This window comes from Python bivittatus, unplaced genomic scaffold (assembly GCF_059951505.1).
Source record: "Python bivittatus isolate LINGU-HERP-01145 unplaced genomic scaffold, Pbiv_v1 ctg000610_np1212, whole genome shotgun sequence".
NCBI lineage: Eukaryota > Metazoa > Chordata > Lepidosauria > Squamata > Pythonidae > Python > Python bivittatus.
This window is the reverse complement of record NW_028277088.1, coordinates 5,640,322-5,664,809: the sequence shown is the minus strand read 5'-3', so window position 1 is coordinate 5,664,809 and position 24,488 is coordinate 5,640,322. Positions and strand designations below refer to the sequence as shown.

Here is a 24,488-nt window from a genome sequence, read left to right as displayed (position 1 = left end):
CTTTGCAGAACTTCGTGTTGTACAGCAGTTACACCCCTTCCTTGATCAGGAAGCCCTCCACACGGTCACTCATGCCCTGGTCACCTCCCGATTGGATTACTGTAACACGCTCTACATGGGGCTACCCTTGAAGAGTATCCGGAAGCTACAGTTGGTGCAGAATGCAGCAGCGCGGACAGTTCTAAATGCCCCTAGGAGGGCACATATAATACCACTGTTACGCGAGCTGCATTGGTTGCCAGTTTGCTTCTGGGTCTAATTCAAGGTGTTGGTCATCACCTTTAAAGCCCTTCATGGCACAGGACCAGGTTATCTGAGGAGCCATCTCGCCCCAGTTACTTCACTCTGCCCCACTCGGTCCAGCAGGAGCATGTTGCAGACCCCACTGGTCAAGGAATTTCAACTGGTGGGGTCTAGGTAGAGAGCCTTTTCTGCTGTGGCCCCCATCCTATGGAACAATCTGCCTCCCGAGGTCCAGTGTGCCCCCACTCTCATGGCCTTCAGGAAAGGGGTGAAATCCTGGCTGTGCCAGAAGGCCTGGGGGCTGGATGGGAGCTCACACCAGTGGAGGTGACGTGTGGGGTGATTGACCTTGCCCCCCGTCATCTTGAATGTTTTTAGTTTTTATTTATGGGGGATTTTTAATTGTTGATGGGGTTTCTGATTTTCACTGTGTGCTGCCCAGAGTCACTCACTGGGGGGAGATGGGCGGCATACAAATATAAAAAACAAAACAGAAGTTTGGACTTGCAGCTTTGTGTATTGACCTGTGTGTATGGTACTGAATTCAGATCCCCTGCCTTGACTTTTCTTTAAAACCCATCAAGGAGGCGAGTACAGGGAGTTTTCCAAGTTGGGAAAAGTTGCACCTACTAAATTTGGCTAATACAGATGGATATGGACTTCATTTTGTTTTATTTTAATGAGGCAAGGACCAATATTTGCCAATTTCCAGAAAAAAGAGGTTGGGGGAAAATTAAAAAACTGGCCATGGAGAGGGGAAAATGGTATCAGTTTGTCCATTCCTACTCTTGAGATACATATAAAAGGCACTGAAAGAAAGGCTAAATAAATAAATAAAGGCAGGCAGGCAGTGTTTGGCTCTCAACCTAATGAGCCTGATATTCATTTATGATGTTTTTAGCCAGCCTTTCCTCCAAGAACTGGAAGGCAGTACTGCTTGCTGCATACCTTTATTATCCTCACTATGATGATACAAAATTAGGCCAGCCTCACAGAGTAACTTGGTGAGTTTCACAGCCAAGGTTATGAATTCAGGAGATTTACATGCTGAATCAGGCCCTTGGTCCTGTATGTTGAGCCTTGAATGACAGTAGAAATCCAAGGTGTTAGGAAGAAATTTTCCCATATGGGCCACAAAAGCTTTCTGAGCAAATAAAAAATGTTGGACAGCTACCCAACCTGCCCCCAAAAAGGTAAGTAGAACTAATATAGAGTATCCTGTGGAGGAGGACGCAGGTAACCTTTTAGTAATCAGTGTTTTGTAACTGGTTATGTCCCATAAGAAAGACTTCCCCCATGCAGCAGCCATTTTGTGAGAGTGTCCACATGTTATCCAAGTTCCTAATATACCCACTGGTTCCAAAATATCTCAGATTCTTGCTCTAGCCAGTGCACCATCCAGGTTCTACTTTTTGTATACATTCATTTTGACTAACTTTGTAAGTGACACATCAATCTCTTTGAACCAGGTCTGGGTTGAGTTTACAACAGCTTCAGGTTGAAAGACATGATAAAACAATTAACTACTTTGTAGTATTCTTTGCTGTTGGATCACTCCATGGCAATATGGCAGCAGAGTTATTTCAAAATTGAGCTGAATAGAGGAGGCTTCTGAGGGGAAAAAAGACAGCCATCAGCAGAAGCTCCAATTTCTCTTCTTCATGATGGCCCTTTCATCAACTGTGAAAAGTAACTTAGCAGAAAAGGTAAGCGATCCACCTCCATTCATCCTCCATCTCCTCCTCTTTCTTGAGGACATCAGAAAGAGAGTAAGCTACCATCTTTCCATCTCACAGCCTATAGGAAGACCTCAGGAGGGGATCCCTATAAGAGGCTTTTTCAGACTGGGAAATATGGGCAGCCCCTAGGAAGCTTCCGAGGGAATCACAAACGTGCCACAGAAAGCAGCATCAGCCACTGCCTCCAACACTAAAGTCAGCTTGGAAACATTATCTAAAGAATTCAGAAATAAATTCTCAAACTTTCATAATATAAGATAGAACCACCAAGGATATACAGGGAAAGAAAACTTTTGAGAAAATAGGAAGAGTTTCAGTGTAGCCTTAATTTAAATCTCTGAAAATGTTGCATAGTTGGGAGATCTTAGGGAAGGAAAAGGTTGTCATGCAGGGATTTTGATCCCCCCCCCCAAAAAAAATCAGGCATGAAAAGTTGCCTCCTGTAAGTTTTATCCCAAGTTGGCAATGTTATGAACCAACAATCATCTGATCTATATCATGTGGCTAGGAGCCACCACTGAAATGCCTCATTATACTTCCAATGTGTCATTCTGTGAAAATATACAAATGGCAGCTTCAAAATGCTTGGCTGTGATCCAAGGATCAGCAGCCAAGGACAATCATCTGTGAACCTCATAAGCTTCTGAAGGTGGTTGCAGCTGATGTGAGGCATGGTTAAGGAGATGCAAGTTGGGAGGAAACTCTAAGGTCAGAGATATCCCATGGTTACTAATGCTTTAGAACTGAGAAATCTCTGAGGTACAAGTGATGATTACAAGGAAATACATTTATGTCTTGACCCTTTCATGGGACAATCTACTAGGAAAATAGTGAGGAAAGAAGCTTATAGCCCCCTGAAAGAAAAGAGCTCAGTAGAAGTGGAGTGGTGGTGTTGATAGAGGAAGAGGAAACCTGATTACTGTTTTTCCTGACTCTCTTAGGGCTGACAAAAAAAGCCCTTGGCCTCTGAATATCCTATACCACTAATTTTTTTTTTAAATTGGATTTGGGGAAAAGACTGAGCCGAAGACAGGATGGTAGGGGCCACAGTTGTAAAAATACAGCCATTATTGTTAAAATAGAGGTGATTAAAAACTGAGTACTTGTAAAAAGTCCCTAGTGCAGTGTTTCTCAGCCTTGGCCACTCATCTTAAAGCCAGTTACCCTTAAAAATAAGAACAGTGTGTCCATCAGTGGCATTCAGAAAGCTGTTGAACCTAGCTGTTTAAATAGATTTTGGGGATCCAGAGATGTGATAAGTAGACATTTGGATTTGTATGGTAATGTTTACTGTGGTTTTATGACACTTATTTATGTATTTATTCAATTTGTATAGCCGCCCATCTCAAACCTGTGACTCTGGGTGGTGAACAATCTTAAAAACAATGAAACAGTTAAAATACAATACAAAAAAGAAATTATATACAAATAGCATCCAAGAGATATTATAATCCATTGGTGTCAATTAATTTATAGTTTTTATAGTTTAGTTAATTTAGTTAGTTGATGGTTTAATTATGGTTTATTGAAATTTATTTATATTTTGTTATACCTTATATATTTTGTTATTAGTCTGCAGGCTCAATTGAAGTGATGTAGAAATAGTTGCAATCAATCAAAGAAATATACCCATGCTGAGGCAGCTCCCTGCAAGTGAATTTTCCCCTTAAGTTTTTTCAGGCATGTAAGCAGCCAGTGTAATGACCACAGAGCTTGAACGGATTTTCAAGAGTGACCGGCTAAAACAGCTTATAAAAATCAAAGTTCTTATTCTTTTTCCATCTTCAGCAAAGACTCACCCAATCTGAAACTTGCTTCTATTGGTAAGGAGCCTGATAAGCTCCCAACCAACCTGAGGAGCTCCCAATGTGTTAGGATGTAGTTAGGATGAAAGTATTTTCTGACAACCTGTCTAAATTTGTTACCTTAAATCTAAATACTGATCTCCCTTTAGGACCACCAGTGTGCCATTGTTCTTCCTTTTCTTAATGGAAACCTTTTGACTAGATAAATTCTTAAAAGCTTGGACAGAATAATTCAGTATTCCTGAGGTCTGAATTTGTTGCAAAGGTTAACAAAGACCATCTCCCTACTAGAGACTTACTGTGTCTTTATAGCACCAACCAGCCATCACTGAAGTAATATAAAGATTGTTTTCATTACTGCTATTTTGGGACAAATGACTGTTGGATGATTCTGGAAGATACTGTATGCTGTTTGTGAGGAAATGACCTTAGAAAGATTTCTCTTAGGAATAAGGTATGTCAAGAAGAGACTGTGGAGATAAGCAGTCAAGAATGGGGGAGCATATTATTTGGGGATTAAGCTTTGGGGAATACAATTGCTCATAGTTATGGCGGCTTTGTTTTCCTTGATAGTATAAAATTTGGTTTCCTAAGGTTCTAATTATGTAAATGCACAGTTGCAAACTTCTCTGTTATTGGTGAAGAGACCTGCCTCCTTGCCAGATCACAGGAATGCTGTGAGAAGGGCACTAGAAAGTCTCCACCCTAATATACAGTATATGGTACTTTTGTCTCTAATGTTCAGTTCAGTTGCTGGAATTCTTGTAATCTTATTCTTTTCTTCTTGATAAATCTTACTAAAGAGGAAAAAACAAAAAGCTGCTAGAGGGGAAATGAACTTAGATTTTTCTTCAGAATAACTTAGGGATGGGACTGCAATTGCAAACCATCATGGTTTCACATCCCTCATATTCTTCTACTAAAGAAAAGGTTACTGAGCCATGAGATCTCTGCCTTGGCACAAAGAGATCATTCAAAGCCACATTTGCATCCAGATGTCTAATTCCAGAGTGAAAAGAAAGGCAAATTCTGTAGATTTCATTTTACATAGAAAATGAAACACCAAATGCCATGGGTTCATTTTATGCCACCCTAAGGAAGCCAAATCTGCTTAGGCCCCATTCAGACTGTGGGCTGTGCCCACGTCCACATTGCTGTATGATGCCACCTGGAGAAGAAATGCAGTACTTACATCGACAATGAGGAAATCAAGCCAGCACCAAGCATTGGTGAAGTACTTCTTAAAGCCATAGGCTACCCATTTCAGAAGCATTTCCAGAACAAAGATATAGGTGAAGATCTTATCCGCATACTCCAACATGGTTTTAATGTTCTTTCTTTCTTCCAAGTAGATGTCTTCAAAGGCCTGGGAGAATAAAATGGCATATTAGAGCATTACACATTCCAGATATTCTTTCTGAAAAAGAGAAATAGAGCTTCAAAGGAGTTATCCATAAATGACAGGATGAGAACAAATCTTTAGGAAAACTGTTGCCACCAAAAAATACCCAATATGGTAGAAAGCCTTAAAATGATGCTCTAGACTGCCTGTTGATTTAGCAGCTCTGTATGCAGAATCAGTAAAACTATCTGCATATAGGCTTTCTGCAGTGACTATAGGATAGGCCCCTAAGGAAGAGGGCATTTCCTCACCAAGCAAACAAATGCTGCAGTGCAAATACACATTTGTAATCAGGTAGGTTGTGGCAAGCCACTGAAAAGAAGAGCCTACATGAGATTCCAGGAAAACAGAAAGAAAGAGTCAATAGTAACTATAAGCTAAACGTGGCTGATCATGACCTCACTTGCACCAAACTATGGCATAAAGATATCCTGGCAACTTGTTTTTTTTTTTTTTTTTGCCCCATAACATTTCCTTCATCTCATCCTCAGCCCATCAGTGAGACTGCCTTATGTCCTCCTCAGCTGTAACTGGTATTAAAATAGCATTTTCCTCTTATTCCAATGCCATTTACGGGCAATGTCAAGGTGGGTAAAATCTGTCTGGATGTATTCCCTATTATCTTGGGGAGGGGGGGAGGGAGAGACAGCGGCCTGGCAGGGGTCTGGCAGTGACTGGGAATAGAGGCAACAAAGGCAGGAACAGCACACTTCATGCTAATATAGATTTCTACCAACTCAAGGATGGGTGGAGAACACATGATCTCAGTAGCAGGGATAGCTGAGAGTAAAGCCAAAGCTCTCCTCACTAAAGACTATTTACATTACAGTAGAACCCAGTCCTGAAATCTCTCCTTTTTGCTGCCAAAACATAAGAATCATTATTTTCGCACTTGCCGTTGTATGACAACAGCCACTGGGCTGTTGACCTTCTGGGATGCAGAAGAAACATAGACATGTGACTTACAGTTTCCAGCAAGTCAGCGCTGCATACTCTTTTTTGACCACCAATTGTTTTCCATTGTCTTAGCCAGAGATCTTACTTATCTGCTGCTACCTGAGATGCCTGGAATACTTCATCTAAGCTAGAGGATTCAGGGCCTCTAATTAGTAATTTATCCTCAAATCTGTGATTTTCTAAGAAGAATTCACCCCTTTATGCCAACAAAAGACAACCAGATTAAGCCTTGAATCTTTCCTCAAAACAGCAATAGGTGGTATCTTCTATCGTATCTAAGAGGAACCACATACTGTGGGGGGGTGGGGGGCGGTATAGGGCAAGTTTCATTCCCCACCAAGTGTTATCCTATCCACCTTTTGCTGCAATTTTCTGCCTCTCACAATCTGCTGAAGTATCCACTTTGCTTTGCCTAAAGGTAGGACCACCCTTGAGAATGAACATTCATTTCTTACAAACTCCTGAAATTTGTATCTGATATACAGACCACATGTATTAAAAAAAAATAAGGGATGGAAATTGTAGGTTCTATATTTACCAAAGCTCCACTGCTGAGAAGAATCATGAAAATGATGAAAGTCTCAAACCAACTGTGTTCAACAATTTGATAGCAGGTTTTCCTCAGCCGCCACCAAATTTTGCCAGGGAATTTTGTGATGTCTGCTGAACAGCATGGAAGAATTCGGACACAAGCTAAAAAAGACAAAAGGGCAGGAAGAATCAGTTTAACATTGGAAATTACTATGGATGGATCTCTTTGGATGCTCCACATTATTTCGAGTATTGTCCATTATTTTTGCTACCCTATTTCAAAATATTTCAGTGATATTTAGTTGCTTTAAAAAAAAAGGACCAAATATTAAGCCATGAATACCTTTCTTTTGTCTCCCAACCCCCAAAGGCATATTATGCAGCTGCATGTAATACAATAATTTGTGTTTATTTCACAAACTATCCCAAAAATTTGGATAAAAAATCTGCAAAAGATTATTTCAAGAGCATCAGAAACACGTTTATGGAAGGGATGCCTTTTATGATAAACAAAATAAATTGCTGGGATTAATCTTATAGCTGAATTCAACAAGAAGTTGAATATAAGGATACCAGAAGATTTCCCATCTGGATTCCCATCATGCTCCACCTTGCTCAAGTAGAGGCTGTTCAGGAATCCAGGTAGATATTTTTTTTCCAGCCTCAGTTGGGGTGGTTGGAGATTGAACCTGACACCTTGGGGCATACAAAACATATGTTCTAGAATTATTGTTGCCCAGTTTTGAAGTGGGCTAAGTGAGTATATGTGATAACAATGAAGAGATAGAATCAGGAATGGATGGGCACCGAATGATTGAATACGAAAATGAGTGACTAGTATGAAAGATGTACACAGAGGTGATATCATAGAATGAGGATCAAATTGCAAAACACTCATGAAAGAAGAGTGACTGGGTCAAGAAGGAGGCAGAGACTGAGAAAGTTGTGGTTGGATAGAATTGATGAGGTCCTCAAAAAGAGAGAGTTTAAATGTAATATAGGAAATGGTGTATGGTCATGAGGGAAGCATGACTGGTTTGCAAGGTGTGGAGAGTTATAGTGAAGCAGGCTAATGCAAACAAAATTTAGCTATATATCCTTTTCTTTGTTTACCTCATGCCTTAATTTCTTTGGCTTATTACTCCTTATTCCTTTTCTCTGCTTTGCCCAATGCTGCTTATCCCCAAAAAGGAGTAGAATGATGGGCATTTATGGGAATAAAGGACAGAGTCCCTGAAGCATAGCAGTAGGTATCCTTTTGTTTGGCACCTGGTTTTGCACTGAACAAAGCAACGTTGAAATTGAGCCATGTGGCTGACAGGTTGCACATCCCTGAGCTAAATCAACATTCTGCCCCTTTCATTTAATGACTGCTGATGAGAACTAATGCCTTACTGGGCTCCAGTTTTCCTAGCTAAAGTTTGCTTACAATGTTTCTTATGATTCATTGGTAACAGATATAACTTTGGTCCAGACTGTGGTGGTGGGTAATCATTCTAGGAATAAAAGCAAGGCTTTTAATGCAATTTAAAATGATGCATGCCATTTTCACAGAGACTCTCACTTTTGTCTGTCTGTCTGTCTGTCTGTCTGTCTGTCTGTCCGTCCGTCCCTTCCTTCCTTCCTTCCTTCCTTCCTTCCTTCCTTCCTTCCTTCCTTCCTTCCAATCCTTTCCCTTAAAGCACGACCATTTCATTGCAGGCAAAATCCTAAGTGACATCACGATAAAATCTGCAATGTGACAATGGCTTATTGTGTGTGTGTTTGATTGTGTGTATGGATGGATGGATGAGAGAAAGAGAGTGGAGCATAGCGTGCTTTAAAATAGCAGGCTTTTACTGCCATGAGAAAGGAAGATAATACTAGGTTGTCACAGAGCAGGAGGGCTTGATCAGACAGAAAATGTTTGCAGATGAACACAAGATATTTAGAGAACTCTTCAAAGCCATCCTTCCTCCAGGTATTTTTTTACAGTTTCCATCACCCTCTGCTATCGTGAAGTTGCTGGGGCTTGCAGTCCAACACTGCAGTGTCCAACACCTCTGAGGCTGCCAGACTGATGAAGCCAAGGGGAGCAAATAAATACACGCACTCTTATATGGGAATCTGCAGGGACGGTCAAAAAAGTAAAGATGGTGGGCACAACCACACGTGTGATGCATGTACTGTGAAAAGGAGGGAGGGTTTCTCTCATGTGATCAAAGCCACCCGCTTGACTTTTTTTGACCCTCTGTGGATTTTTTTTTTTTATCTGCGCTCAGTCGTTACCGACTCTGCAGTGACTGCTTGGACGAGTCCTTGCAGTTTTCAAGGCAAGTGTTTCGGAAGTGGTTTGCCAGAGCCTCCTTCCTAGAGCAGAGCCCAGCTGGCGTGCGCAGGAGGTGGGGTTTCCGTTGCTTCACGCCCTTTTCGCACTTACCAGCAACTGCTCCCGACTCCTTTTTGCAAGGTGCCGCCAGCATTTTTCCTCCCACCGGAGTGAGAGTACCCATTTATCTACTCACGTGAGTTTTCGAACTGTTGGGTTGACAGGAACTGGGGAGGAAACAGGAGCTCACCCTGCTAACGCGAAGGCTGGACTCGAACCGCTGAAGCGTCGACCATTTCTGGCCAGCAACTTTCAGCGTCATTAAGCCGCTGCGCCACTGCGTCCCCAGTCCCTGTGCCTGGTAGATCTTGTTTCAACACTCCCCAGTTTCAATTCAATTTTAAAAGTTAATTCCCTAATCTCCATTTGTAACCAAACTGGTTAGCCTATGTTTAATAAATGTGCCCTGTGGATACCCTGCACATTTATTAAACATAGCCTAACCAGTTTGGTTACAAATGGAGATTAGGGAATTAACTTTTAAAATTGAATTGAAACTGGGGAGTGTTGAAACAAGATCCACCAGGCTTTCCCATGCCTTTCAATTCAATACCTTTAAAACATTTTCCCAGAGTCCAGTTCTGGGACTGGAAGTAAGTCACAATGGAGGCTATGGGAAAATCCCAAAGAAGCAGAATTGGGAAGGTAAATAAGGGAAGAGTGGATTTTTCTTCCCATCTATTTCTTTAAATCAGGTATGGGCAACCTATAGCTTGCAAGCTGCACCACATCTTTTGGCCCCTGGAGATGTCACTACAGAGCCTGCTAATCCTTGCCCTTAGCTTGGCTTTGATCACCATGTTTGATGACACAAAGCTTGATAGATGAACCATCAGACATATTTTTAAGAATTAAAGGGACAACACCCAGGGCAAGCCTGCCATGAGCCATGATGAACTACTAGGTTCAAGCTAGTTTGGAGGAATTGGAAATTGTATCCCCATCTGCAGGGCTATCAAATGCTGCCAGCTCCTCAGCACCTGTTGCACACTCATGGGCAAGCAATTCCAATAACTTTGAGTAGTATTTGTTGCTGCAGGAACATCGCTCCTATACGGCCCTCTGGAGTTCCTATGAGGAAGGGCATCTTCCTCCAAGGAAAGTGCTGTGGGTGAAGGGGTCTCAGAGAACACCCACACCACTGTCACTTCACTATAAGGGCAAAATTTAAGAGAAACTGGAAGAGTGCCTTGATGGGCAAAGGAATTCCTAAAGACCTTAGTCAATGCTGCATTCAAAAGATCCCCCAAAGCATGAACTTGCATTTTTCAAAGGAAGTGCCATTCCTTTCAATACTGTTTGAACCTATTTCTGGATTTGCCCTAGGTCACAAAAAGGGCCGATGGACAATTTGAATTATTTGTTTGAATTTGTTTGTCCATTGTTGTCTCCCAGGCAGTGGTTCAGGGTGTCCACAATATCCTGGAATAACACAGAAAGAAGAAATTGTGCTGAATGTCATCTGCATATTGGTGATATGAGAGTCCAAGTTCTCAGGTGATTTCTTCCAGCGATTTCAGGTAATAACAGAGGGAACAAAAGTTCCATGAAACCCATAATTTATTTAAGAATACATCAAATGTCCCAGCACCATTTTTTGAAAGTGATCATCTAAGAAAGACCAGGGAAACTAAAATTGTCCCCTGTTTGGTGTGGAAAGATGCCTTGGTTGAAGGTCTTGAAGCTATTCAGTAGTCTAATAGCACAAATGGAAAAGCTCTGTTGTCCAATTCTTGCTATAGGATCAGCCAGCAGGTGACTAATCCTGGTTCAGCCACCAAACTGAGGTTACTGTAAGTAATTCATATCACCCAGAAAAAACTGGAACTGAGGGACTGGTAAAGCAATTTAATACAAGCATGTTGGTCTTGAAAGCCAACAGAAAGAGAAGTATTTGAAAAGAATCTCTCCAAGAGTTGCTGTAGTAGACAGAGGGAATGGCCTTGAGGAACAGGAGGAAGAGCTACTACCAAGAGAATTTTCAGATAAAAGAAACCTGAGTCTGAGGCAGAACTGTAACCTGAGAAAACAACTTAGACAAAATCCTCCCTAGTTCTTATGAAGATAAATCGAGGGAGGGAGGAAGCACATTCAGACTTGCAAGATTCAGTCACAATATCTTTATAATAAAAGTAATATTGGCCTGCATGAGTTTGGTTTCCTAATCTGGTCTATCTGAAGGGCTGACAGTTGCATATGCCAAAATGCTTACTCTGCTATACTGTGCTGTTTTCCATTGACTGCATTAATGTTTGACTGTTGCATGGAAGCAAAACCACAAAGAAAATGTCTTAGATTTCAGGGCCTCTCCCTGTCCTGTGGGGGTTCTATTATCTCATTCAATCATCTTTCATATCCTATGCCTGGCAAGTTATCTCCAACTAATCTCCTTGGAGCAGGCTTGTTCCCAAGTTAAATAATCCTTGGGGATGTGTATGCTTGCAGCTTTCTGACAGCTCATCACATCTTAGTTCCTATCTTGATTCCCCCATTTCCTGCTTCCACTCATAGCACCCCAGGGAACAATCAGTTGCAATGGAACTTCATGCCTTTTGAGTAATTGCGTATATTAGATGGAGAATTAAGAGTATTTTTCTCCCTTCTCATCTTTCCATTTTAGTGGCAGGTAGAACTGGGTTTCCCCAAACCTGGAATGCTTTAATCTTGAAAAAAAAATTGTCACATCATTTTATGTAATCAGCTAAAGGTTACAGAAAATGGCTGCAGATCAGCAGAATGGGAGGAGAGGAAATGGTGGGGAAACTTAGACTCCATTTTTCTCCATTTTCTGCAAGCAACCCTTGCAGAAGAATTAAGTTAAATAATAAAAATTATTGAAAAGAAAGCAAGGTGACAAAGGAAGCTTAAACCAATTCACTGCTAGGCTGCATTTAAAGCAAAAGACAAGAGAACAGTCTTCATCTAGAAAATGTAGGCCTAGTGAATCTGTCCACAGAAACTTTTCCAAATTGGGATGCCTCAACTAAGAAGGCTCTGCTGCCTACAGTAGCCACCCATGTAACCTCTCTGTGGAAACAGAGCCTCCTCTGGTGAACCCCTGTACTGAATCAGGTGAGAAGCAAGCAAGCAAGAGGTTGGTTCAAAGTAATCTCAGACAGGCCCCACTGAGAGACAGTGGTTAAGAGATTGGACAGGACCTGGGAGACCCGGGTTCAAGCCCCCCATCAGTCATGGGAGCTAGGTGAGTAACTATGAGCCAGCTACTTTCTTTGTCAACCTGATATATCTCACAATTATGTTATTGTAGGGAAAATTGGAGGACAGAATGCTACATATGCTATCCTGAGCTCCTGGAAAAAGGGTAGGGGATGTACATCTAATTAGTAAGGAAGTAAATACCTCCCTCAAAAAATTATTGTGAGGAGACCCAAGGGAGGGGGAAGAACAGTGTCTTAGTACATGGACAAGTGGGAGAAGGCAGTTCTTCAGATAACTCCCGTCTCAGGTCAAATAGTTTCCTAAGTCTGTTGGGTGGATCTTTTGTCCTCCTGCCTGAGTACTTTACTGTCCTTCTCAATGACAGCTCATGGTGAAAAGTTGGGGATAGAGAAATGCCTGCCCAGTATTTAAAAATCTGGATATGATATGAGTTTAATAACCCAGTAGTGAGAATGAGAAAGCTCAACAAGGAGAAGCTCACTTTTTAAAAATACCATTTAGTTTTCTCCTCAGATGCTTATCCCAGTTTTGGTGCTGGGACTCTTAAATTTAAGCAGAATTTCAATGAATTTGCAATGTTCTAATGGGTCATTCTCATATTTATTCTACTGCTTCAATCCCTTACATGTTTTAGAAACAGATTTTTCACATTCCTGGGGTTTATTAGATTGCTTGGTACAGCAATTTTCAGACCTGTGAAGGGTAACTTATCCTGTTTTTTATCAGTAGGACTCAAAAACTTAATTTGACATAGTCCTTGCAAAATTGAAATTTTACACATGAAACTGGTTTGTTATTATTGATTAGGAGAGAATACTAATTATAAATATACATTCTAATCAAGCATTGATGTGGATGCAGAATTCTTGCTTTGCAAATAATGAAAGGGTTCACATATTGCACTAATGTTTATAGAAACTTGTGGTACTTTTTCTGACCCTCCCCTGTTTAAAAAAAAACACCCCACATTCTCCTCCAAATTAGGCCCACTCAGTTTTGCTTCGTGGCTCTCTACCTGTTCCATGAAACCCCTAAGCCAACTTTTGACTAACCAAGATTTGGTGAAAGAGTCATATTGGTTGGTCCTTGCAAGCTCAGCCATAAACCAAGATTTACAAAGTACAGTAACTGGGTTCAAACCATTGATGGAACCAAACTGTATGGTATAGCATCATGGGTGGGCCCTGCCAGTGAAAATGTAGTGTAGGAATGAGGAAACTGGCTCTCCACAAATTGTCATAACCTCCAATACCTCCATCCATTGATTGTTGGTAATGGAAGCTGAGATTCCATAACATCTGGAATGTCATGGTTGCCCAATGTAAAGGAGTTTAGAGCTGACCATGGGGATGGGGAAGGAATTAATGAGCCATTAAGGGAGGATTTGCAGAAAAGATTACACAGTCCTGAGAAAAAGGACTGTGACAAAGAAACTCAAAATTACATAATTTTGATTTTGTTCAGTATAAGATGGAACAGAGAGAAACTTGCACAGGCTTTCCAGATTCTGCTATTCTATTTTACTACAACAAAGAATATTCCTGGAATCCCTGCCATGCCTTATTTTTGACCTGGCTACCTCGAAGGACTCACACCCTACTGGGAAAAAAAAGATGGATTGGGACAGAATGAGAAGAATAGAAGGGAATGATGTAAAGAAAGACAGGGAAGGCAAGAGGAAACAGGGCCAGATAAGAGAAAGACAAGTCAAACAGGCTTTAAGGAGAAAGGAATGTTGTAGAAGGAACATTTTTTCCTTCTATCTCTCCACTGTATGAGAGTGTAATATATATGCAACATCGCTTCCCTAGGATTCCAAGCAGAGATCTTTCCCAACCTTCCTTAGGGATGACAGGAGCTGAACCTATATCCTCTTCCATGTAAAATGGGCATTCTATCCCTCATTCATGCATATGATAGTTATTCGTGTCTAGGAAGGATAGGAGAGGCAGCTGCAAACTTGCCAGCATGTAAAGGATAATGTCACTCCACTCTGAACTAGAGACAGCTTTTCCTGGATTACTTCACCAGGCCCAAGGAATGGGGTTTCCTTACTGGGGCTCAGAGAACTTGGTTAGAGTTCTATTATGGTAATGCAGAGAGAGACTAGGCTAAAGTAGAGGTCATTTTTTAGGCTATTCTTTAATCAGCCAAGCCAGCAATTGTTTCCTTTCAAAGGCTGTAATTCTCCAGCTGCGGTCCTTAGCAGAACAGCCCTGTACAAGCTGCCTCATGTGGATTGTTCATTTCTATCAGCAGGACATCTGCTGTGCTCCTGAATTGTTCCGGTCAAGAGAAAAGCAGCTCATCCTTACATTCTGGGAAACAATCTTCAGGTTCCATCAGTTCTTCTGCCAGTTCAGGCATCTGTTCCAGAAGATCTGACGGAATTGCCAAATCCACCGTACTTCCTTCCGACAGGCTGATTTCATCGAATTTCTAGGGAAGAAAGAAGAGCAGAGACTTCATCACTTAGTCTTAACGGAAGTTGCTGTGATTTTTTTTTAAACAAAGCCTGCTTGTGTTGCATGATTCAGTCAGCTCTGAAAAGGATAAAAGATGGAAAGAAAGAACTCTTCAAGAGATTCACATGGCTTCCAACAAGCATTGAAAAAGGGCGAAGCTTGCTATAAACAAAAAGCAAAATTGTAGAGAAAAGTAACTATACAGAAGCATTTTAAAACTGCAGTGCTCAGTTGTCTCCCGTATGTTACTTAACAACTATATGAAGCCACTGACAGAGGTCATCTGTCAGTTTGGGATGAGGTATCTTCCTAGTCCAGACAAGGTTGACCATGTGCTGCCAAAGTTATTTCCGAGGGAACATAGTTGACAACAGCAAAGGCAATGCAAGGTAAAACATGGTGGGGAGAGGACACAGAACTTAGCAGTCTAACCCCATGTATATCCAACGGAATTTATCACCCATGCATTTAGAATTGCTACCTATGTTATTGGCTCTGGGGAATAGAACCCCATGCTATTAAAGAAACCAAGATCCTAACTTTCGAAACCACTTCATCGTGTTTTGAAAAGAAAGACACATTAGCTGAGTTCACAAAATAACTAGGCTAAAGGAGAATGTGATGGTTGTGATTTAGCAAGTTGCAGGAAACCAGCCTTTGTCTTAATATGCTCTGTAAATCAGATTGTCACATTATGTCACAATAATATAACTGATCTGTTTGGGCTCAGCATGCTATGTGAACACAGCAACGGTTTTCTTATACAGGTTTAGGTTTCAGTGTGTTGTGCCCAGGGCTGTCTGCAGGGGTGTCAAAAAAGTCAAGACAGGGCTGCAACCACAAGATTGAAGCCCTGTCCCTTTTTATGTGTGCCACAGTTTTAGGTGCACTGCAACACATGTAAAAAGGGACAGGGCTTCAATCATGTGGTTGCAGCCCTGTCTTCACTTTTTTGACACCCTGGAAGACAGTCCTGGGCACGAGTTGTGCCTGTTGTTTCATTCTGCTAATTTGGCTACAACACAATCTATTAGCCTACAGTAAGCACACTGAAAACAATTGAGATTAAATTCTGAATATAAAGTTATGCAGTTAGGAATTTCATATGATGAAATTCAGGAATGTGATATTTGAGGAAAATTATTGTTTAGCTCCATGTTCTGATGCAAATATCTGGGAGTTGCTATTAGCTTCATATTCTCCTAACCCTCCCAAAGAGCAGATTCCTGCATCAAGAGACTTTGCCTTGAGAAAAGGATGCTGAAAGTCATTTCTCAAAGTATTAGAATCTCTGATCCTCAAAGCAGGCATCTAAGTGGAACAAGAACAAAATTCTAGGGTCTCCAATGGCTTTGGTGGTTCCTGGTACTAATTCTGGGAAAGTAGAAAGCAAAGATTCCAACCGAAAGAAGTAGCAGATTGAATTAACTCAGGTAAACAGAGAATAACAGGGTCTGCAGCAAGAATTACCAGGCAGTGACAAAAGGAAAGATTATAATATTTGTAGAGCTCAGCAGCACAACCACAGGGGGGATAGTCAAGAAACCAAAAACAAAGAAACACAATTAAAAACAACGCACAGTAAGAGATGAGAGCTCAGTGTAAAGCAATGTGAATGCTGCTGGTTGGGTTGGGGGGGGGGGAGAAATGAAGCATTTTGTGGGATCAACGGAAAGCTATGCCATCTTCATCATAACAATAATTAAGGAGGACAGCAGTTATTTCAAACCTGTAGAATTGTTCGCCTTTTTTAAAACAAAAAACAAAAGCAAATCCCTGGTCCTTTTATTTGGGGTTTTTTAAAGGGAAATATGTATACAGTGTTTGACCAGTAGCCTAAGAAGAAGCAAATTTGGTCCTAGTTTTTGGTATGCTTGGCTAATGAGTGCTAGACTAATGGATAACTAACGGAAAAAGCACTCAAGGTTTTTTTTCAAAGAAGACTGTTTTAAAGTGAGGCAGCTCCTTTGATCCCCCATTTTACGCCAACATGTTTTCCCACCCATCATTTCTTTACTATAGCAGAATTGTAACATTTGTGGCTCAACATGCAAAAATTCCAAAATCCTTGCACACAACATCTGACTTTTGTTTGAAATGGGTAAGCAGAGTACACAAAGGCAGACAGGAGTTAGCAAAGAAGAGAAGTATTACAGTACTGCACTTTGAAGTGATATACCTTCCCCGTTCCCAGAATCAATTTTTTCAGGGTATTCAGAGGCACTGGAAAAATTTCAGGAGCAAGTGAAATTTGATTGGAATCTAGCAATAATATCCTTTTACTCCCAACTTCCTTGGCAGTGGTATATCTACCAGCAACGAGCAGCTGCTTTTTCCACTGGCTTTCAGAACCTATGTCTTGTCTGCACTTCACCATGCTCATTCATGCTCTGACAACACATCTTCCACCTTGGTCCCATGACTTGAACTTGTCCTTAACTCGTGAATGAAACTGCCTGAATTGTCATTCAGTGTATTAAAGTACTGTTCTCCCCTTCAAGCTGGCCTCTCTCCAACTCAAGGTCCAGGTATGTAACATTGGTAATGCTTTTTGGTTGCCCAACTGCTAATCAATGTCAGTGTCCTGGTATACAGATCCTAAACTTGGAACAGGTACAACAGAAACAGGATAGGAATTGGCAATGGGGACAACAGTTTTATGCCTGGCATGGTTTTATGCTGACTCAAGGATGGGTGGGCAGCACTTTGAGTCAATAGTGGGGAATGCTCCTAGGAGAGTGTGCAAAATTCACAGTTGGGGAGTATTTTCATTAAGCTCCACCAAAATGCCATAAAGCACATGTTCAAATTCTCCAGAATGCTTCATCAGGCAAGAGTCCATAAAAAGAAAGGATGGGGAAGAAGCAAGAAAACCTAATATTTTCATCAGCAGCCATGGCCATATGGGCTCTGTAGACCAAATGTATTTTTTTATTAGGTAGGAGTAACAAGTGTCAGATTTCACCTGGCATTGAGAAGCAAAGTAAATAGGATTCCCTGAATACTGGGTGAATTCTTTGTCCCAGAATGGTTCCTGGTGTCAGTTACACCCACTGCTAGCCTTTGTAAGAGGAGAGCTTTGTTACTCTATGGTGACAAAAAGTCAGGAGTCTGGTAGCGCCTTTTTCAACTAACACATTTTACTATAAGGCAGAAGTTTTCATGAAAACTTCTGCCTTTTAATAAAACGTGTTAGTAGAAAAAGGTGCTACCAGACTCCTGATTTTTTTACCCACCACTACCAAAGGCATTCAGTTTACAAACTTTATCCTGAGACTGATCCACAAACCTCAAGGCTATAAGATCCAGTCTTATTTTAGAACTTACTTTCTTCTTCCCCATGCCTTCATTTTTACAACATCCTTCCAGATTGAGAGTTCTGGGAAATTCAAAAGCTTGCATGCTCTTTTGAGTTGTTCTGGTTGATCCTAATACAGTAAGGATATTATATCAAATTGCAGATTTTGAATTTTTTTTTCATAGATCAATACAGCTATGCTTGCTTTCCATCTAGCTAGAATGGTGCACTGTGATACATGATTGGTCAGATAGGGCTCCCGGGAAAATAAAACTTTCAATAAAGAAGTGTTGTTTCTCCCCTGCTTCTATTACTTTGAATGTACCTGAATGTGGACTTTCAGCTCAGCTCTGAGATGATTCTTAAGATAGTTCCCACACAGATTAACAGTTTAAACTTCATCATATGAGACCTTGCAGAATTTAGGCTTAGTGTAGTATCCTGTATAGAGCCAAGTCTTCAAAAATAGCAACCTTCCTGCAACATTCCCTCAAGTTGGCTCTTTGGCCTCCTCATCTGAACTTCTGCCTAATTCTGCAGCATTCTGTGGCAAGATGCCACGTTCTCTGATCTCCTCTTTGTTTATGTTCACCATAAAGATTATATTTCTTTTCTGGGATGGAGGCAGTTTAAAGTGGGGGGGGGGGGGAAGCACTGATGGCTGCTGCTTTCTGCCACTGCTCCATTCTACTTCACACTGGAAAGTCTGACTTTGCACTTCATTAACACAGGATACTATTTTCCTGTTCCTGTCTTTTATTCCAGTGAAGTAGAGCTGGACCCCAAACAACCATAGGCTTACAATGAAATTCTTCTTGGCATTAATACTTTTCATATTTATTATTTAGATTCTTCTTTATGAACTCATAACAATATATTTTCTAAGCGCTGTCCAGTCATTATGAAGACTGGCTAGTTCTGATTGATTTTTCTTTAACATAAGATTCACATGCACCCTATGGCATGCAACCCCCCACCTTGTTTTATTCCATGCAATTTCAAGCTTGGGTAACCAATGGCATGCAAAAAGCAGAATGCACTTGCCACCACCATTACCTCTTGTTGCTCTGCTGGTGGGAGAACCACCTCTGATTTTGACAGCTTGTCCATCTGCAACTCACTTAACTCTTCGCAAATCTCAGAAGTCTGGCTCTGAACGGCTGGGCTTATGTAGCACTGCTCCTTCAGCTGCTTGTCCTGGCAGAAAGAACCCTAAATGTGTTTATTTCCCCCATTTTCTTTTGTAGCATGGTAGTTTTTAAAGTGGGTTGTGCACCCAGTCCAGTGAGAAAGAAAATCAGCCTCCAGGATATTCACTGAAAGTCATGCCTTAGGCAAATCATGGAAAGGAAAGAAACAGAACTCAGATAATTATTCATATTGCAAATTGGCAATAATTCCACTAACTGAGGGGACACAGGCAGATTCAGACTGTACTCTTTGAGCCAATGAGGTCTTTGGAAAATAGATGGCTTTCTTGGGGCCAAGCTACTTACTAATTCTTGTCCTATCTTTCCTGTTGTGACTATTCACTTTTTCTTTTCAAGATACAGATTTCCTCTTCATGCTGTCTTTGTATAATAAAACAACTTTCCCATACAGCTGGCAGAATATATTACTCAAGGACTCCCTGCCTGTTCAACTCCTGATCCTGGCCCTGAAGATATTTTCCTAGGTATTCAATAGCACTAGATCCTCTGTTTTAATATCTTCCAGATACTCTGCATTTCAACTTCTGTAGCCTCTTGCCATTAGCTATGCTTATTGGGCTAATGGAAGCTGAAGTCCAGAATATCTGGAGGGACTTGGTTGCATATAGCCAAGGTCCACCTATCTGCATTAGTGGCTTAGGTCAGTCTTATACAACAGGGCACCCTGTAGGCTAGTCTTCTGTTTCCATAATATGCCCACCTGTGACAGTCCCCTTGATTTTCAGTGCCCCAAAGCACCTAGCAAATTGACCTCATCCTGAGAGCCTTGGATAGGTTGAATTCAGCTTTTATCCAAGAAGGGCTTCTGCTACATAATCCCACTGATACATAGGAAGAACAGCACCAAGCTGCACATTTATAATTCCACTAGCAGTTGTATGGAAGGTAGGTTACATAATTTCTGATTTGCTGGTTGTATCCAGGACAGTTTATACAGGTCTAGGTTAATTTATTTAGATGATTCTCTTCATTCTCACAGCAAGATGACTTTTGGTACAAGTAGTCCTCATTTAACAACCCTAATTAGGACTGGCAACTCCATCACTAAGTGAAGCAGTCATTAAGCAAAACATCATATGACCACGCTGCTTAGCAATAGCAGTTCCAGCAGTCCTAGTTGAATCCTGTGCGGTCATTAGGTGAAGACCCACCCCAATCCAAACCATTCCTATCTTGGTCCCTCCCAGCCCTGAGCCTCGGTTCTTCCGGGGCAAGGGACATTTTCAGGGGATCACTGAGCCAGAAGAGGCTGACTCGCTTCTCCTGCCCTGCGTGAACTGCCTCCACTTCAACTTCCACCACCCATCTCCCCCCAAATCTCTGCCCTTTTGGCTGCCATGAACAGCATGAAGAGGCTGCTGTATTCTGTCCCCCACCACCCCCCTGCAGACTTTTCTCATCGTCCTGGGGGCAGGGACAGTGGCAGGGGACAGTGGGAGCAAGCCCAACACTGACAGAGCCCCTGTGCTGCCCCCTGATGAGGAGGAGGAAGTAGGTCTGCTGGGGGAGTGGGGCTGGCAGGGTGGTACGGGGACTCTGTTGGCACTGGATTCACCCTTGCCCCTCACCGCTGCCCCCGCCCCCAGGATGACAAGGAGGAGGAAGTAGGAGGAAGGTCCGCTGGGGCGGCGGCAGAATGCAGCAGCCTCTTCATCTAGCCATGCTGTGCAGGGCAGCCTAAAGGGCAGAGACTGGGGGGAGAGAGATAGGCAAGATGCTGCAACCATTCTAAATGTACCAAGAGAGGCAAATATGTGTAGCTCAAGGTTGAACTGTGGAGTCCTTGGGGTTCTCTGAGCTTGGTTCTTTTCTTGCAAGCATTTCATTATCTGGCTAGGTAACATCTTCAGTTAACCATAGTTTTAACTGGGGAACTGTCAGCATTTTAGACCAAGCTAAATCCAAAAGTGCAAGAGAATTCTTGGAAGCTTGGTATTCAGACAAAGCAGCAATTAACAGACACATAGAGATTAGCATCTACATACTATTCAAGAGACAAAAGACCAGAAGATTGCCTCACCAGCAGTCATCACCCAGATAAGCAAAGGTTACCACCAGGCACACAATCAAACAGTAAACATATGCTAATCAAGGAACTACCAGAGGAGCAAAACAAAACCCCCATGCCCACCAGCATTGGCAAAACATGCCACAGTATATAAATAGAGAGCAAACCCCATCCCATTTTAGCACTGAAGATGTTACCTAGCCGGGTGATGAAACGTTTGCAAGAAAAGAACCAAGCTCAGAGAACCCCAAGGACTCCACATTCTAAATGTGCGACGGTTGCCAAGCACCCAAATTTTGATCATGTGACTGCGGGGACACTGCAATGGTGATAAGTGCAAGGACTGGTTGTTAAGTCCATTTTTTCAGCACCATCATAACTTTGAATGGTCACTGAACAAATGGTTGTTAAGTGAGGACTACCTATAACTTCTATGGTACAAAATATCTATATGCAACTAATCTTTGCCTTCTTTGGCAATCCAAATCTCTTCTAAAACTGGTTTTCTATTCCTTGGGCTGGGACTCTGAGCTTCTCTCATACCTGTCCTTCTACCCAAACCTCCCCCAATCCCTCTTCTATCAGCCTCCCCTCTTTCTAGAATTTAAACTGGGAAGCACTGCCTTATCCTACCAGTTTTTATGAGCAGCAGTTGTAATACTGTACCCAATTGTCAACTAGAGTAACCTAGTGGTTTAAAAAATAAAACATTAATGTTATTTATAATGTTGGTTTCTGTGACTGTTTATTGGAAAAAATACTTTTGGGGAATGCCATATAACAATATTCATTGTCTCACTCATTGATGCAGGGAGCAAGAGGGGACAAGTAACAAAAAGACACATCATGGAATCGTGACTCAAAATCCACAAGTTGCATGCATCCGTCAGGAGTACATAAGGGCAGATTTGCATCATGATTTCACCGCACATGTTTTGTCATTCGACAATCTTGGTTTGAGGAGGACTTGTGGATTTGTCTCACATGGCATTACCCAAAAGTCATTTCACCAATATTTCTTATCCATGTCTATGTCTATGTATATATAAGCAAGCTATAAATAAAACAGAGTGAATTCAGAATCTGTTTTATTTTCCATCAGCACTTCTCCAAACCAATACTTTCTTAGTATTTTGGTTTTATTTCCAAAATATTCTGAACATCATGGAAGTCTATGTTGAAGAATGCTAGTATAGGTTTTGCTGACAACCAATACAACTTCCTTCTCAAATTACTGTTCCATACAGATGATTCTTACCACAGGAACTACTGAAGAAGTATTCCCTGGTTTCCAAGGTTCACCAGGGGGGTCTTAAGGAGATATTTTCAGGTAGAACTGATTTATTAAATAATATCTTCATCTCTTCATAGTTCATTCCTTCTGCTTTATTGGACATGCTTGATTAATATAATATTGTTCATACTTTGAAAATATAGAAGTCACTACCTACTGTTCTGAATCATACAGCAGTTACTTTTGCAAATCTGCCTTAATGGTATAGTTCCCTCTCAGTAGGAAATAGAACAAAGGAAACAAAAAGGTCTGATTTCAAACTGAACAGTAAAGATAAAAAAAACGTTTTTCGTGTAAATGTTCTCAGTCTGTCTAGCTCCCATTAACCACCCCTTTTGAAAAGCTGCTTTGATTTCACAGTAAATTAATTTAAAATTAAATACTGACTTCCTGCTGCAGAGGACATGGGGCTCCATGTATATTTTAATTTATAATAAATTTCATTTTTCATGCCTGAAGCTGTACCCTGTGCTTAAGAAAGTGCTCCATGTAATTGCTGGGCATGATTCTGAATCAATTCTCTGCAGGCCAAAAGATCAATTTATAGTCAGGAGAGTTAATTTTTCGTCACCACCGGAAACAAACTATAATGTGCAAGGGAATAAACTGTAATTCAGTGTGAGAACTCTGCCATGTAATTTTTTTCTTTCCTTCTCCTTTCTTCTTGGTAGATTGAAATTCCTTCCTGCTCAACCCCAATTACAATCATAATGCAAATAATTTAATTCATCCATTTTCTTTACATTAATTGGAGCATTACATGAAATATTGTAAAATGAAGCCGCCTGTCTTGAGGTGCCTTATATTATCTGATGAATAGTAATGAACACAAAGATGAGTTGGGAGCAGAATAGCTTTGCTCAGAATCTGTTCTTCTGTTTTTGAGACAGTTAATTTTAGACTCCATCTGAAGTTACATTTTGAGTGGAGGAGGCAAAAGAAAGGGGCAATTCCTCCCTCCTTCTAAAAGTGGCCTCTGAAAGATTGCCACAAAATGGGGAATGCCCTGCAAGGAAAATGGTGGCCATGGAGAATGGAAAAGGAAAGAGACTTGCAAAACGTTGACCTATATTCATTGAAAATAATTAATTTGAAGTAAACACCTGTACAGTTGAAATCTCCCTTGAGTTGAATTCGGTATCTGGATACTTCATAGTAGTTTTCTTAACAATAAGGAAATGCTCTGCCATTGCCTTCTTCCAGGAAGTTTTCTTGACTTCCTAGTCTAGTCCACAGACCTGGGATTCCCCGGCAGTTTCCCATCCTATTCTCAATGATGTCTGACTCTGTTTAGCTTTTTCAAGATTAGCTAAGGTCAGCTCAGTGCTGCTGCTTGCCCAGCACCAAACCCTAATACAGTGGTACCTCAGGTCACGAACGTTTCTGTTCACGACCAATTCGGGTCACGAACAGCACTGTTCACAAAATTTTGCTTCCGTTCGCAAACGCCAGATCGGGTGACGAACAGGATCCGCGGCCATTTTCCCTCCCGTGACACATGGTCGTGGCTTCCTGTAGGGAGGGGGACTCTCCCTCCAAGCAATAACCGCCTCCTCACCTGCCTTCCTATCCTCCACGCCAGAAGTTGTGTCGAGCAAGGTTAGCGTTCTCTCTCTTCGTACTGTATTTTGTTTCATATTTTTGCGGTTTAAAAAAACAACAACATATGGTTCAGAACGGATTAACCGTAATTACATTGAACCTTATGGGAAAATTTGATTCGGGACGCAACCAAAATCGGGTCGAAACCAAATTCGGAGGGGTCAGAATGGATTAACCATATTTTCATTGAACCTTATGAGAAAATTTGATTTGGGTCGCGACCAGAGTCGTGGAACGAATTAAGTTCGTGAACCGAGGTACCACTGTACATCTAATACTTATTAAGAAGACTCAGATGTTTAATCTTCTGACTGCTATGCAAACAACTGTGGACGGACACCTTCAAAGAATCTCTGCTGTCCTTTCTAATAGTTCTTTATTTTAA

General features: G+C 41.3%; 1 protein-coding gene across 7 annotated transcripts in view; it reads right to left on the bottom strand.

Annotated features, from left to right (window-relative positions):
• Nucleotides 1-24,488, bottom strand: part of LOC103066749 (sodium channel protein type 5 subunit alpha) — a 287,467-nt gene that overhangs the window by 47,769 nt on the left and 215,210 nt on the right. For 6 of the 7 annotated variants that reach the window (XM_088150287.1, XM_088150288.1, XM_088150285.1 and 3 more), the window contains 4 exons: nt 19,045-19,185; nt 14,541-14,664; nt 6,685-6,839; nt 4,980-5,153 (listed from right to left, as the gene is read on the bottom strand). In XM_088150287.1, coding sequence (XP_088006413.1) covers nt 4,980-5,153; nt 6,685-6,839; nt 14,541-14,664; nt 19,045-19,185 — 594 coding nt within the window. The remainder of the gene's footprint in view (nt 1-4,979; nt 5,154-6,684; nt 6,840-14,540; nt 14,665-19,044; nt 19,186-24,488) is intronic. The other variant, XM_088150286.1, reaches the window with a different exon arrangement.